The sequence below is a fragment of the Grammomys surdaster genome, unplaced genomic scaffold (genome assembly GCF_004785775.1).
Source record: "Grammomys surdaster isolate TR1022 unplaced genomic scaffold, NIH_TR_1.0 313, whole genome shotgun sequence".
In the NCBI taxonomy this organism is placed as follows: domain Eukaryota; kingdom Metazoa; phylum Chordata; class Mammalia; order Rodentia; family Muridae; genus Grammomys; species Grammomys surdaster.
The window spans coordinates 3,978,467-3,995,100 of NW_021604732.1; the positions used below are offsets into that span (position 1 = coordinate 3,978,467).

General features: G+C 41.0%; 1 protein-coding gene across 6 annotated transcripts in view; it reads right to left on the reverse strand.

The window, feature by feature from the left end:
• Ebf1 (EBF transcription factor 1) overlaps window positions 1-16,634 on the reverse strand; it is a 379,734-nt gene that overhangs the window by 106,269 nt on the left and 256,831 nt on the right. For 4 of the 6 annotated variants that reach the window (XM_028777668.1, XM_028777667.1, XM_028777673.1 and 1 more), the window contains exon 8: window positions 10,513-10,654. In XM_028777668.1, the coding sequence (XP_028633501.1) occupies window positions 10,513-10,654 (142 nt within the window). The remainder of the gene's footprint in view (window positions 1-10,512; window positions 10,655-16,634) is intronic. The other 2 variants (XM_028777670.1, XM_028777669.1) reach the window with 1 other exon arrangement.

Genomic DNA, 16,634 nt, shown 5'->3' on the forward strand with positions numbered 1-16,634 from the left:
TTACAAGGGCCACTAAACACACCCTGAATTTGTACATGGAATATAAGTGATACCAGCACTCCGAGGAATTTACACAGCACAGAGCAGTGTCCTTTTACTTTCATTTGAAACCTGAACTCTGTGTATTTTAATGATCTTCATTAGAGACTTTTTTATATATGAAGAAAAGTATAAAACATTATTAACACATAGATTAATCTGATACAATACCTTAAAGACATTTTACATTTTCACCAACTTTTTTTCCCCCAATAAGGATTGAGTTCCACCAACTAACCGAATCAAAAGCACCTTCTAGGACTCTGCCAAAGTTAAAAGGTAGACAAATTTGAGGCCTGAGTTTATAGATTTGCCGCACACAATAGCTCCTCAAAGAACACTGTTGGTTTAGTGACTTGGTTAGCAGCAGGGTTTACCAGTGAAGGACTGTGAGGAAGAGGAAGAGCTTTGAGGAAGCAGAAAAGGGAGGAAAGAAATTTTTCATTTTATAACATACACGCTCATCTTAATGATCTCCTAAACAATGGGCAAACTGTGTTACTATCCATTCATGTTTTACAAAGGTAGATATCATGGCATTTTTATTACTTTGCCCTATAGTCATTAGAAGAGCCTGGTATGATGACATTTCAGATTTGAACCCTTCCCTGTCCCTGTCCCCCAACTTATTCTGGACTAGAACTGCAGATAAAGGATATGATTTTAAACAGTTAGGATCTTGATTCTTAAAACCCTCAAATAAGCCAGCCACAGAGGAGCATGTGTCCATGTATAAAATATTGATCGATTGCACAGATTGGGATAAGAATCTATTAGTAGCAGAGTTCTGCTTTCATGTTTAGTGATCAGATATGTGTTAGGTGGTTGTAGACCTATTTGTGTACTCCATGGTCTAGAGAGTGCTACTTTGGTGTTTCATTTTCTCTTCCTGCCCTGGTGCCTGTCTGGTCGGTTTCTCACCTCAGGGCTCCTGCTATGACTGGCCTGCACATATGTTACAGAAGGATCTTAAAAGCTGCTGTCGCTCTCCTGCCAACTTGCATGTGGCAGGCTGGCAGGGAAGCTACACAGCCCTATGATCCTCAGACTGCCCCCTTCCCCACACACAAGGTTGGCTAAAATCCTTCGGATGGCGTCATATTCATCTGATAAGGGTGATGATCACCCAATTTCTATAAAGTTTCATTTCTGTCCACTGAGTATTTCAGGTTGCAATACTGGCCCAGGGAGCTGGAGATAAGGCATCCGATAGCGAGATGTGATACCAGGAGTTTTTATCTTAACCCAGAAAAGCGCCTTCCCATGTGTCACCGCTCAAGCCAAGTAACTCACCCTTGGGATTGAGCATAGGCCTGGCTTTTCAGTTTGCCTTTGAGTAATGTCGTCAATTTGTTTCAACTGGAGCAAGTTTTACATTACGGGCTCAAATAGCAAGAGCCTCTCAACTTCTGAAGTCCACTATACAGAGAGAGAGGCTTTGACTAGACAATGGGAAAAAACGGTCGTCATGACCCCTGTGTTAGCCACTTGGAAGTTTAAAGGGTACAGAAACGAATTTGACTCTCCATTTAGCCACACCCAAATCCTTAACAGTTGGCCTCAGTTTCCCTTCTTTTTAAGTGGATTTTGTAACTGCACTGCCCTCCCCTGGCTGTTAAGAGCATTGAATTTTTTTTTTTTTTTCAAAACACTCATCACTGGATCAAACGCACCTTGAGTACTGTCTCAATAGAAAAATCATTATCCCTGGAGACACAGGCCTGAGTCTATAGTGTGCAATCTGTTGGACCAGGAGCTGTAGCATTCATCACAAGATTGGAAAGGAAACAATGGACTTCTCTGTCCATCCAAAAAAGAAAAACTGACACATGTAAAATTTCTAAATTCACTTCTCAGAAGCAGTTCTTAGACCTAGGCCACCTTTCCCCCTCAAATGTCTAATGGTCTATCCTAATGTAATAGTCAAACAACATACTCTCTTCTGCCTGACTTTTTTTCCTCTTTACTTCACTAACTGCTACTCATTCAAAATTGTGAAGTTTCCCTGACTCCTCAGACTTGGCTGGTTCCTTTGCATTAAGCCTTCTTAGCAGTCTGTATTTCTTTTTCACAGCCCTTATCAGCATTCCCATTTAAATCATCCTAATTAGTATTATTTCCTGTGTATGAATTGGCATGTATGCGTAGCTGTACATCATCATGCTAATGCCTGCCCTCTGCTCTGCTCACCTCTGCACTCCACTTATCTGATAGAGTAGGCAGAGAGCCGGTAAATATTTGTTGACTAGATAAACGACTGAATGAAAAGCAAATGAACCATCATTGATGGTCTTACACTGTGAAAGAACTGAAATGGGTGGATTAAAAGTTGAGGATGCTTCCAGCCTGCACTAAGAAATGCTGCTTATAAAGTCAGGCAGCTCATACCAGTGCTTGCGGCATCTAGGAGGTGAAAGCAGGAGGAACAACGGGGTTCAAGGCCAGCTTTGGCTACATAGCCAGGGCTCAGTGAGACCCTTTCGTCAAAGATCAAGAACCAAACAAAATAAACAATTGCCACTGTACCCACAATGTGCTTCCTCCGTGGATAAGAGGCCACGTGGAGTCCTGTTTCCTGGGCTGAGCTGGCCTCCATTCCGGCAGCTGGTACCCCATTCTCTTGGGAGTTAAAATTAGCATCAGTAACCCACACACAGCCATATCCCACCCCCACCTCATGAAGAAGACTCTAATCATGCAAGGACCCAGGTGGGGCTTGCTGACAGATGTTAAAGTTAGAAGGGAAGGTAGCAGCCACCGGAAGGTAGCAGCCACTGGCTTCCGGAGGCACCAGGACTTCCTGCCTTTAAGCCTTGTTGGTTCCTGCCCTGCCTTCCCCACCCTTCCCCCACGCATCAGCCTCAACAGAGTTGCTGCCCTCTCTGTCATTTGAACTCAAATCCTATCTTGGAAATTGATGGGTGACGCTGCCCTTGACAACACAGTGTCAGCTTAACTCAGTGTCCAGCTGGTTCTGTGCACATTATCATAATGCGCTGCCTGGGCGGACCCTGGCCGATGCTTGCTCTCGATTCAGGTCCCTTCTCTGCCTTCTGACATACAGATATTGCTTGTTTAAAAATAAAAATAGAGCCAATCGCTTAGGAGAGGTTCTAATTTTTAAAATCTCTTTGGAATAGAAACTCTACCTTAATGGTAAAATGAACCTAAAAGGTTTTCTTTCAACAAACAAACAAAAACAAACAAACAAAACAAAAAAACAAACAGATAACAAACAAACAAACAAAAACAGTGTTTATTGGAAAAAAGGAAAAATGAATATTTTACAGGGCCTTACATGTTTTCTATCAAATTGAATGTATCATTATTATTATTGTTATTATTATTTTGATCTTTAAAGCCTTTCTAACAGCATGCTTCAAACGTAAGTCATAATTTTGCTACATTCCAGTACCACGTAGGCAATTACTTACTTGATTTTATTGAGCTGTGATTTTATTTAAATCATCTGATACTTTCTCTAAGCTTAATCTTACCCTAAACACTAATGTCCATGAGGTCATGATTTTGAAGTAGTAGCTGTGATTTTTTTCCCTAATGAGTTATGATAAAAATATAGCTATTTTAAGATATCTTAAGTCATGCATGGAATTCAGGGAAAGAGGCAGAAGGATTATGACTTTCAAGCCAGCCTGGGCTCCAAAATGAACTCTTGGTGTGTGTGTTTGTATGTGTTCAGGTGCGCATGCCCCTACATATGCATATGAATGCCCAAGCAGGATATCCATTGGGTGTTTTTCTCTGTCACTTTTTGACTTATTCCCTTGATAAAGTGTCTCTCACTGAACCGGAAGCTTTACATTTTAGCTATGCTAGCCTGTGGGTCTAACTTGGCAGAGCTATCACCTCAGCGTTTGGGTAGCTACCCCCAAAAGCTGTGTCTGTAGTTCCTCAAGAAGTGAGAGACATTCTAACAGAATCATCAGAGCTTGAAAGGTGCTACCAAACCTTCACTTAATGATGAGGAGATAAAGGGCCAGAGAATTGTTAGTCCAACCTCAAAGCCATGCATGAGAGCAAAAGAGACCTCCATCGTAACATAAATCTGTAAGTATAACTGACAAAAGAGAAAAATTAGAGGTTGAAGAGATGATATGGTGGTTTAAAGCATATACAGCTCTTGCAGAGGACTCAAGTTGAGCTCTCAACACCGTCGTCAGGTAGTTCACAGCTGCCTGTAACTACAGCTCCAAAGTCGCCTGAAACACTCCTCAGGCACCCAAATTCACATACACATAGCCAAATATAGAAACACAGACATTCAAAAACACATAATTAAATCAAATGAATCTTTACTTCAGACCTAACTACTGATCTCTGTTCCTACACCCCACATTATAAACAGGGGCTTAGGAACAGAACATGGAAGTATTTATTTGCATATTGTCACTGCATGATTCCTTTTGAATTCTCGCATGAGGGAGTCGCCAATGAAAAGCAAGAGCAAAGGAGGGTCCTGGTTTGGAACAATGAACTATACAAATGAACACAATTGGAATTGTGACACATGATTGATCAAATACAGAACAACAAACAAAAAAAAAGTTCAAAAAAAGTTTTGCCATTTCTGGCCAAAACAAAACCAGACTCCCATCACCACCCCTCAAAGGAAAACGTCATAGTCAGCTTATTAAAATAAGTGTGGTTCGCTCATTTATTAGATCCAACAAAATAATAAGTACTGGAAGTTTCCCACAGTTGACCAGTTGGCCAAGAAATATTTATATAAAAGCCTTTGAGCCCTTCAATTTTCCATATTGTTCCTAGCAGGGGGTTTCCTAATCCTTCGGTTGTTGTCTTACAAATTATCTAACTCTCATGGTTTTCTCATGGTCTCCTTTCTCCACCTCATATATACCAGATCCACAAGTGACTTACAGAGAGCTGACTCCAAATATCTCTGCAGGGGAATAAGATGTTACCAACCTCCTGGTGCTCTTGCTAATGTTATAGAAAACAGGTCAAGGTCTGGCCATATGACTCTGTAGTTAAGAGCAGATGTTAGTTTTTCTAGAGGACTCCAGTTCTGTTCCCAGTACTCATCAGGTGCAACCAACTCCCTGGTGAGCTTCCGAAGCCCAGCAGGGAGAGCAAACTTACAACCAGCTCTGCACCATCTTGCCCCAGGCTTTCATGAAACAGGAAGAGGCCACATAATTGACACTGAGTTCATCAAAGCCCTGTTGGCCCTGCATACCAGCTCACAATTGCCCCAAGGAGACCCAGGTTTGACCCAGTCCCCTGGCCTTCAAGCAACATCTTTCCCACTTTCTGATTTCTCTGAGTCACCCAAGCCAAACATCATTGCACACACTGTTCCTTTGCCTTGTAAAAGTCTCACAAGTTTGGTCATAAATGAGAAATCTTTAAAGTTTTCCCTGACCTCTAACAATTCCTTTGTCTACTCTTCTGTGCCCTGGGGTAATTATTCAGTTGCCAACTTTGTTTTCTGTGTCTCTTTCCCATTTACATAATAAACTCCATCAAGACAAGGGCCATGTCTACCTTATGCTACTCTACATAGTAAGTGACATCCAATAGATGTTTAGGACAAGTAAATGGTTTGAAATCCACTTTACTGATATCTTATTCATTGGCTAGAGAGCTAGAGAACTGGATTCTTCAACACCCACCCCCACACGGAAAGGCCAATGTCGATGGCTGAAGTTCAGAGTTCCAAAGGAGTCTAGAATGGCCCAACCAAGTAAGCATATAAGCAACTGAAATTCACATAAGCAAAGAGACCTACCCAAAGGTACACAATTACTTAAAGCCAGTTAGAACTGTCTGACTCCAGATCTCCAGCCAGATAGCTGGATCTTTCAAGATTCGTTTCAGGGTACATGGATTCTCCTACATACCCCCAGGACTCTATTACACAGGTTTTTCCTCAATCTGGGGTAATTTTCTGAACTCAAATCACCTTTCTCCTCATGTCCACAACTCATTTAAATACAGCTGGGCAGAGGGGACACAGCGAGACTCAATACTCTGGGGCAAGCAACAGAAGCAAAAACTGTCCAGCCTGAAGCTAGAGGCTTTAAGAAGGATACATGCTTATCTTCTGAAGAACTGCAGGTAGATCATAATTCAAGGCAGTGTACCATATAGACCATGACATGTTTCAAGGCACAGGCCAAGAAGATTTTGTACTTTTCCACCACCTGGACCCTCTTACCCCCTCCCCTTTTAAAACATGCTATAAAAAAGCATTTCATGTTCAAAAAAAAAAAAGAAATTAAAAAAAAAAGAAAAAAAAAAAGAAGGATACATGCTAAAGAGCAAGACTAACACCATATTGGCAGGGAGAGGGGATCAAAAGGTCAGAGCTGACTGGTGGTGGCACAGATCCACTTTTAGTCCCTATAAAGCTGTAATTACAACAGGGGACATGATCCAGTGAGCCTGTCACCGTTCTTTATCCTCCAAAGTGTAGTTTAACCAAAGCCCACTCTTATTTTGATTTCTTTAATTTTGGGATCCTGGCATGTTCACATTTCATCTCTCTGTAACTGCTTTGAAGGGAAATTTAATTCACTCATATCCAGTGACCACAAAAGCTAAATATTCATCACTTTCCATTTTTAAAAAGTACGTTTGATTTTTGTTTTTGTTTTCAATTTCTATTTGAGCCACAAAACAACGTAGAACCTTGGGTCAGAACTCATGACTATTGAATAGTTCTTTTATAAAAAAAAAAAACTCAATTAATATCATCACTGTTTTTCTTTCCTTAGAAATACATAGAGAAGCTGTACAAGCTCATAAGAGCTGGGGTTTTTGTTGTTGTTTTTGTTTGTTTTTAAGCCCAGTATGTAAAGAACACTACCAGCAGAGATCACCTGACTCATGGGAAAGACCATGAGATGGGAGTTTGCTAATCTTCTCTGCTTTCCTCAGTTGCCACATAGTATGAAAGATGTCAAAGAGTTTCCAAAAGGAAAGGGACACAAAAGGGAGAAAAAAACATATGCATGTCCAAATTTTATTTATATATATGTATATATACATATACATATATACCCTAAAAAATGAGCATTTAAACTGCTTGTCAGACAGCTCCCTGACAAAGCCACTAGAGTGTATTCACAGGCATTTGCATAAATGCTGCCGGTGAGTTCACCATAGCTGCTAGCGCTAATGGTACATAAAGTAATTTAGTCACTTCTCCCGGCATTCTGTGTCAGGATGATGAGCACAGGCACTCTGCCTTGTTGCATATTAGATCATTAGATAATAAAGTGTTAGCGCATGCAAGCTGACAGGGTCCCTGCACTCTAGCACTGCGAGGACACAGCATCTTGCCACAGGGGAAAGAAAGAGAGAAACTGATGCCGCAATTGGCCTTAAATTCAAGTAAATAGAACCTGAAACTAGAGATGAACCACAGTGATAATAGCAGCATTCCTGAAGCCCTTTCAAGCACTCCCATGCACAGTCCCCACAAATTTGCCTAAGTGGCTGGACTGGAAGATGAGGTGCACACATACATACCAGTGTTTGACAGTGGCCACTATTCAGGCCCCTTGGTGCCAAACCTATACTATTGTAGAAATTAGAATCCCGAGAGCAGTTGCGTGTGAGGCTGCCTCTCTCCACAACTGTACATCTTCCATAAAGCCATTGCTTAAAGCAGAAAGCTCAATAAATGTACCTATAAATATCCAGCCACAGAAAATCTTAGTATTTATGAATGGAGAGGAAAATGGGAGGGAGGGGGGCAATTACCATGAGCTACAGTGTTCCAAGTTCCAGCCTCTTTGGATCCTGCAAGATTCTAGGAAATAAATCTGCCTTTGTCATCCCTCATATTTGAAATCCAGAGACATTAATCTGAGCCCCGCTGGAGCTCCACGTGCATGGACCATCCAGGGAAGACTGTGTATGGACATAAACCATGATTCCTTTTCTAGAAATGCAAAAAGATTGCCCACAAAAGGGACTTTCCTCCCAGTGGCTTACAGACAGGATATAAAAAGAGATGTGCAGTGTTGCTCAAAATAATTCAGGCTACCTGTAAATGAGGTGGGGAAAAGACCCAGAATGGAGGATAATGAAGACTCTACAGAGACAAGGACATGCTGCGAGGACAGAGGGAGGAGAGAGACAGAGGATGCATTGAAGGCTAGTCCTTAAACAAGGCCTTTTTAAGTAGGAATATTTTTCAATGGAAAGATAGAAATATTATCCCCCAAACCAACATGAATTAGCATGTAGGTCCACTCCCACACATTACCAACGAGAGAGTTCAATAGTCACCCTTGGCAGAGTAGATATTTATGCATGTGCTTGAAGTGTCTAAATGAGTGGGTGGTGATGTACAGCTACTTAATTCACTCTGTAGAAAATCAGATTTCTGCATTGCTGCACTGTCGTTACTCGGGATCTGAACATGGCTACCTTTTCATTCGACTGGGGGAAGTGGAGTCAGGGTTTCATGAGTGTGAAGGACACAGTGTGTAATGACCTCTCCAGTGAAAGATAGTCATTGTACTTCAGTGAAATGTTACCCCTGTTTTGAATAAGATTCTTTGGAGACAGACAAGCAAAGCAGAGGAAAGTACTGTCCTTCAACGAATAGAATTTGGGATTGTTAGTGCCTGCTTCGAGACTTCTTTCTCTGCATAGCCTTGCAGTGTTAGTGACCTCTTTGGAGGCATCCACCATAGCTGGTTGCTTTTATTTTGGGATCTTGGTTGCAGGGATGAGTAGCATGGTGTCATGAACTTATTCCATTTTCTTTGAAAGTTTATTTGCAGGCGTGTGTGTGTGTGTATGTGTGTGTGTGTGTGTGTGTGTATGTTTGCTGGCCAGAGGACAATCTTAGGTATAGTTTCTCTGGTGCCATCCCCCTTGATTTTAAGACAAGGTCTCATTGTTAGCCTGAAACTCACCAAGTGGGCTAGGCTGTCATCTAGTGGGTCCCTGAGATCTGTCTGTCTATGATTCCCCAGAGATGTGATCATAAGCATGTTATCAGACTTGGATTGCCAATGTGGGTTCTGAGAGTTGAAAGCAGGTTCTCTAGAGTAAATGCTTTATTGACTCAGCCATCCTGCCAGCCCTCTCCTCACTTCCTAAGGACAAAAATGGGAGCTGGGTGTGGGAGCTAGATTTAGAAGCTAGGCATGGGAGCTGTGTTTCGAGCTTCCTCTGAAGCCATGAACTACACAGATCTCCAGCTGCCTGTTAGGCCTATGTCCAAATCAGGAGGCTCCTATTGCCATCAACCAGCCAAAGTCAAAGCAACAATTCTGATCCCTGACTCAGGCTCTCCAAACCATGCCTGCTGATTACTTATCAAATGTTCCTTCTTCCTCTCACCTAAGCATCTATAGTCATACATTGTCTTCAGTGACTCCAAGGGTATTAAGGAGGCACCATTACTGTAAAGTGAGGATCAGAATAGTTGCAAGTACAGAAGTGAAGCTGGGGATGTAATCATGGGCAGGTGTTTCAAATGGCCTCCTGCAAAATGTAATATCCATCCATCTCCACACTAATGAAACATAAAGCCTCAGCCTTGGAACGATGATGGTTTACTTTTGAATGACTATAAAACTGGGTGTGGAGAAAATACCTTCTAAGTGTATGACATCCGGCTAATTAATGAAATATACTCTTTGTGCATTCCTCAAGCACAGGTAGGAAAAAAAACAGGCAAAAATGATGACAGGGGTGTGTTTATTAAATTGGGATGCTGGCAGGGAAGGGAGTTTTCTACCTTATGAATTATGTCATGGATATCTCATGGGCCACAGTAAAAGTCAGGCTTTGGGGTAATAACTTGTATGGCAATGTTCTCAAAAGGATCCTGCTGACCTAGCTAAGGAGAAATGGTAGCTGAGAGGGGCAGGTGGAGCTTCATTTGAGATCAGAGAAAGTACTGTGTGCTTTGGAATGCAGTGGGATCTTGGGTGGGTAAAAAGATGCATTTATAGCCTAGACCCTCAAGTGAGCTGTTTAGATGCACACCCAAGCTCCCCTAGATTTCCTCTGAGTAATACTCCCTTTTATTGAAACAGATTTCTGTCTCTTTCCTCTACTCTTCTCATGGGTACCACTGATTCCTCACAATCCTCAGTGGTAGTGATTTCTCCCTAACCAAAGTCTAGCTACAGAAAATAGGCTATGTCATATGATAAGAGGGAATTGCTGGCAGAGAGAGTTAAAGGCATAGGAAGGACATTTGGCCTGAGTACCATACCCAGAATGAATATCTACCCTTGACTCTAAACATGATCTTCAAACAAAATCAACAAGTAGTCACAAATATGCACTGGCAGGTTTATATGGATTTTTTTTTCTACCTATTTACCTATGAAAGCATCAGTGGTGTTCAATGGGACACAAAATGTATAACAATAGGAAATGTGGTATAGTAGAGGGAAGAAATCATACAAAGTCACAGTTACAAGTAGCAATGCCAACCAATGAAAATGATTCGCCTACCATGTTCCAGATAAGAGGGCGTACCTTCCGAGGGGTCAAGCCTCCGAGCCCTCCGCCCGTGCTTGGAATTATTGTGGACAAACATGTTATCAGAGACTGCCAGGACATGGCCATCCACGTTGACTGTGGTAGAAACCACGACCTGGGGACAGAAGAGGGAAATGAATGAACATTTTCATATAAAAGCATGGTGGGAAATAAACGCAAGTTAAATAAATAACAGCTGGGAGCTGAAGAAAATTGCACAGCTATTTCACATAATAACTGGTGCTTATGTCGTACACGTCTAACAAGACACACTATTGATGAGTGGGTCTTCAGCGTGGAACGCTTTTGATGCTGTTTTAAGTAAAATTGCACAGTTTATAGTTATACAGCAAAAGGTACCCTGTTAACCATAATTTTTACAAGGCGGTCTTTATTAGCACAGTACATATATATATATATATATATATATATATATATATATATATATATCTTACACAAGGGTGGCTGTGTTTTACCTAAATTACCCTTCAGTTTAGACACTGAAGTAGATATCACAGTAGATCATACAAATAAAAGTTTTTTAAATCTTTAACATATCTTCTCCCTACCGTGTCAGGATTCAGAAGATAAGGGAGTGAAAAGGGTTGGAGTGGAAGCTGGGATATGCCTGTGTTTCCTCTCCCTGGGGTCTTATTGAAGTTTCTTAGGCATTTTATTCTTTTGTCCCATGTTAGTTTAGTGAACCAGACCCAAACTTTCCTCAGAGCTATTATTATCCTATTACCTCTACTCCCACAAAAAAAAAAAAAAAAAAGAAAAAGAAAAAAAGAAAAGGAACCCTGGCTAATTAGGGGTCTTAGATATGTTTTGAAGAAAAAAGCAAAAAACATAGAACTGGCTCGATGCCAATTCAAGATGCCCAGGCTACATCTAAGGGTGACTCAGTCCCACTTGCTACAAGGGTCCAGGAAAAGGTGTGCCTCTGAGAACTTTGGTTAAAACAATGAACAGAATTGACCTACATATCTCCTTATATTAAAAAGGGGAGGGAGATTAAAACTGAACCCCACAGAGATATGTTTATTCATGTGACCTCTTACAACCAAATATAATAATTGTCTGTAATCGCAGCTTTGGCTCCCAACTCATGCTTTGACAGGGAAACAGCCATCAGCCAGGTCCTGTTTAATCCACCTATTATGTTGACTAATTAACTTTGCCCGCTAGCTTATTTCTTCTTCCATTATCAGCCACTGTCAGCCACAAGCACCCAGCAGCATAGGGGAAACCTCAGGCTCTTTGATTGATCACCAATAGATTGACATGCAGATTAATTTAATTAGAATCACCTCACTTGAGAAATGAAAGACAAGGGCAAGAGCACTAACAGATCTGCTCTTATAATGAGGCCAGCCTCCTGAGCAAAAGCAGGAGAGTCCTGAGTTATTTTGTTGAATTCCCCAGTTGCTTGGAAAGACTCTCAGTTTAATTGGTCTCAGGTTTGAGAGGCATCAGCCTCTTTTAAGAGGTAAAGGGCTTTACAGAACTTGGTACACATTGTGACCTTAGCTTCTGGGGCAACCTTCTCTCTCCATTGGCTAGGAGGACACAGACTTCTAAGACTCTTGGGCAATGTTACAGTTTCTCTGCCTCATGAGCAGGAGTGAGGCATGCCACCTTAGTCCAGACCTGTCAGTTTTCTACACTGAATGGCAAAGTACTGGCTCTCTTGGGCGATTAGCATCCCACTCACTGTCCCTCATTTTTATCCAAAAGCATTCTGGGAAAATAAGTCAAGTGTCCTTTCCCTGAGAGCTGGCCATAAACAACAGACTATGGACACACGACTCCCAGGGATGATTTTAATGTCTTATTAAAATGCACACTTGATGATTCAGAAGCTACCACAGACCTAGTGTGTTCTCTTGAGTCAGTCAAAATTTCATCTAGAACAAGTCACTCACACAGGGACACTAGAGATTGATGCAGTAGTTGGCCGTGTGTGCTCTGTATATTCATCACTAGTTGACCAGGTGTGACAGGGTCTGAAGCCAGTGTTTGTCCCTCATCAATCCTGGCTTAATTTAAAAGAAGAAAGTGAGGGGACAAGGAAAGAAAAACGGTCTATTTATTTTCACAAAGCGACCCTATGCAATGACAGTATCCTCAAGACAACAGGAGCACTTTTTAGTTAGAGAGATGGCTTTGTAAAAACACTGAAGATTACATAACACCAAGTCTTTCAAAGAAATGTTGATTTACTACAAGACCACAATTGAGTGGTCACTGGAGTCGTTAGCTGAACAAGCTATAAAAGGAAATCCCAAACAGTATCTGTTTCCAGTGTCAGGAAATGGAAAGTCTTACCCCAGACGTCTGTCCTCAGAGAAGAAAGCAATAGTACTTTACCAAGCACCTGAAAGACACCAGTGCTGTATAGAACTTAAAACATCTGGTCTCTTTTAAAAAACATTGACATCTAATTTCTGACATTAAATAAAAAGAAATGTCAAAAAAACCACCCCAAAGCCTGTTAGGAATGAAAACTATACTATATACATTTCCCTTTTCTTGGTAAAGAGAGGCCACAGAGCCAGCTGTGTGACAAGGCCACTCAACAGCAAGCACAATCATAACCAGACAATGGGGATCAGATGATATCTGTGAAGCTTATCCTAGGAACTAACTAGGAAATATGCCTCTCAAAAACTTATGACTTAACTTCCCAAGTCCCAAATAATTTTCCCCATTCCAATTTGGAAATGGTGTAGGAAAGATTTAAACAAACTATTTTCAGAACTTAACCCACAGAATCACTAGAAAGTTAAGAGTAACTTGTGAGGTGAAAAAGAGGGGTCAGAACTTAATTCGAAGCTAACTTTGAAAACAGCCCCATGGTAGGTGGACAAAGAGCCTCAGAGCTCAATACAGAATCAGTTGTTTGCTGGAACGTGGAGGCAGGTAAAGGGACCGACAGCCTATCCACATTTTGTCAATAAAACTCACCTCAAATTTAGGAGAGAAAAGAAAGCATAGAAAACTAATTTCCTTTTGGATTCAACCACCACTTTCTTTTTTTATTTTACCTTTCACCCCACTGCCCAGAGGGGGACAATGCTGATGTCTACAATTTTACTCCGTTGGAACCAGACTCTCCAATTTTTATAATTTCAGTATCCAAAGGTATGACTATTGAAATTTACACTAGGTAAAATATGTTAGTCCATTCCTGAGTTGAAGTAGCCACATTTCAAGTTCTGGTGGCCACTGGACTACGCAGTACAAATATAGCATTTTAAACCCTCCAGAATGTTCTATTGGCTAGCATTCCACTGAAATAGCTCTGAAATCATTTGGGACATTTTATTGATTAAAGACAAACTGTAGGTTGAGTTCTATCTATAGAAATAAATAATAGGTTTGGTGCTAGACATATATACATATATATGTATTAATCAGTGGCATTTTTTGACATTTTTTTACTTAATGTCAGTTTTTTAAAATGAAATGTGTGCAGGGGCATCGCTCTTCCTAACAGTATCCTCAGGGATGCAGTTGCTATGCTGCATGGTCCTGAGGCTTCTGTCTGGGCCCCCGCCCTTCAAGTGAGGGCATTTGCTATGGGGCTATAAAGAGAACAAGAAAGAGGGGAGGTCTGCAGCTACCTGTAGCTTTCTTGAGAATTTACACTGTGGTTTTAGTTTCTGGGTGTGTTATCAGCAGCTCAGAAACTGAGCCAATGTACTCTTTCCAGGATCTACAAACCCCATAAGGGATTGTTTTTATTATCTCCTTTTCTTTAGAGTTTGGAAAGATTGCACACAAAATAGCTATACTCCTTCATGGATTTGCATCCATGGCCACCAGCTGAAGTTGAACATACCATTTCTGCATCCCTGAGTCCCTGACACTTTAGTGATATTTAGAACAGTCTCTGATTCTTGAAGCTAATTCTGTGAGGCTGAATTTATCCAAGTGGCAAGCCTGGCTCCTGGTCCCCAGAGTAGCAGGAAGGGACATTCTTACTTGTCAGGTAAGACCAAACAAAGAGTTCAAAACAAGTGTTGTTGGGCTGATAAACCTGACCTGACACAGTGACTCCTGACTCTCATTGAAAGGACTCAAAAGAATGTGATATTTTAAATAGGAGGACAGAGGGATAATGCCCTCTGCCCTATAGATCTTCCAGTTTGAAAGACCTGTCCTCAGGACATGAGTTGACACAACCAAGAACTCTAGCAAATTGTCCTTCTTTCTCAATTGAATAATTTCACTTTCTAGAAGACATCTCCATCTTAGTCTGCTATATTCTAAGCTTGACACTAAGTGAAACCTCACTGCTTAGGAATCAATCAATAACAACAGGACAGCTTAGGAGTCTAGTTTTCCCAATGTTTCTTCCGAGGAAGGATTTCTAGAAAGTTCTCTCATTAGAGTACTCCTTCCTCCTCATTTCTCAGGCTGTCCTTTGCTCCCTATCAGGCAAGAGACCGTGTATGTCCTAACAATATCATTTAAGATTCATGAAGCAGAGCCTCAGTCCCATGAGCAGATTTTCAAAACAGACACAAGCTGCTAAACTCAACAGTGAGCAGAAGATGACAGTAACAGCAGTAGTGGCTTGCACAGAGGAAGGGATTATGACCAATACAAGGACTCAGAATTCCTATCCCTGTGCATTTCTCAAACTAGAATGAAGCTGGAGGACACAAGTGGTGTCAAGGCACTCCCAATGTTTAACTTCATAATCTTTGGCAAACATTTTTTCTTCTTCATAAGTTAGTAGCTCTGGTAAATTAATTTTGAAAAACTACTAACCTTGCTTTTCAAAGCTACCTGTGTAAGTTACATGTAGTAACACCATAGAAGAAAATGTTTAGCACAGTTGGTTTGGTTCATGGCTTCTTTCCCTAGGACTTTATTATGTTAAATGAGGCCATTGAGCTGGACCCTTAACCAATGTTACCACTATCCCACCAATAAAGGGTATTTGAACACCTAGAAAGAATATGGGGTTGGGTACTGTTGAAAAGCAAGAGGAGACATTATTTGGATATGAAGATGCCCAATGTACTGACTGAGGTGGTAGATAGGTGAACCTACATACTTGCAATGAAACTTTATAGAACTGAAAAATATCCCCACATGAATGAGTATAAGAACATTCAGGGAAATTTGAGTAAGATGGGCAGATCTGTCAAGGTCCCTATCCTGGCTCTAATATTGTTCTATAATGTTGTAACACTTGAAGGAGACTGGTCGAAGAATACATGAGACTCTCTCAGTGCTACTCATACCAGCTGTGTATACCTCTGCAATTACATAAAAAAAAATTTTCAACTAAATATAAGGCATCAGCAGCCAAGATGTCCTTCAAAGGGTAAATGGATAAACAAACTAGTAATCCATACAATGGCGTATCATTTAGTGATAAAAAGAAATGAGCTGTCAAACCACAAAAAGGCATGGAGGAATCTTAAATGCATATTACTAAATGGGGGAGAAAAGCCAATCTGAAGAGGGTATATACTGTATGATTCCAACTAAATGACATTCTGCAAAAGGCAGAGTATGGAGACTGTTAAAAAAAAAAAATCAGTGCTTGCCAGGACTGGGGGAAGGGGGCATGAATCAGTCGGTAGAGGACAAAATTTTAGGGCAGTGAGACTATTTTGTATAATAGTGTAATGCTGGATACATAACTTTGCTTTGTTTCTCCTAATCTCTGGAATATACAATGCAAAGAGAAGGCCACCATAACCTTGGGCTTTGGTTACTGGTGATAATCTGGCACCGACACACTACAACCCATGGATCATTCTGTAGGGAAACCAAGGCAATGACATCATGACTACATATAAGAACTTCCACAGTGCCATTATTTTGCAAACCTTAAATTATTGTACAAATTAGTCTGATGTTCTTCAAAGTTCAAACTACTTCTAAGCAGGTCCTGCAAACAGTGGAATCACAAGAGACTCAAAACACTAGTGGCTTCTGGAGAGTGTTCCAGCATAGTAAAGGGGAACAATACTGCAGAAATCAAAGGCCAAACACATCCAAAATAAGACTGTACTAGGACAGAGAAGAGGGTTCAGCTGTTAAGATCATGTACTAATCTTGCAGAGAACCCA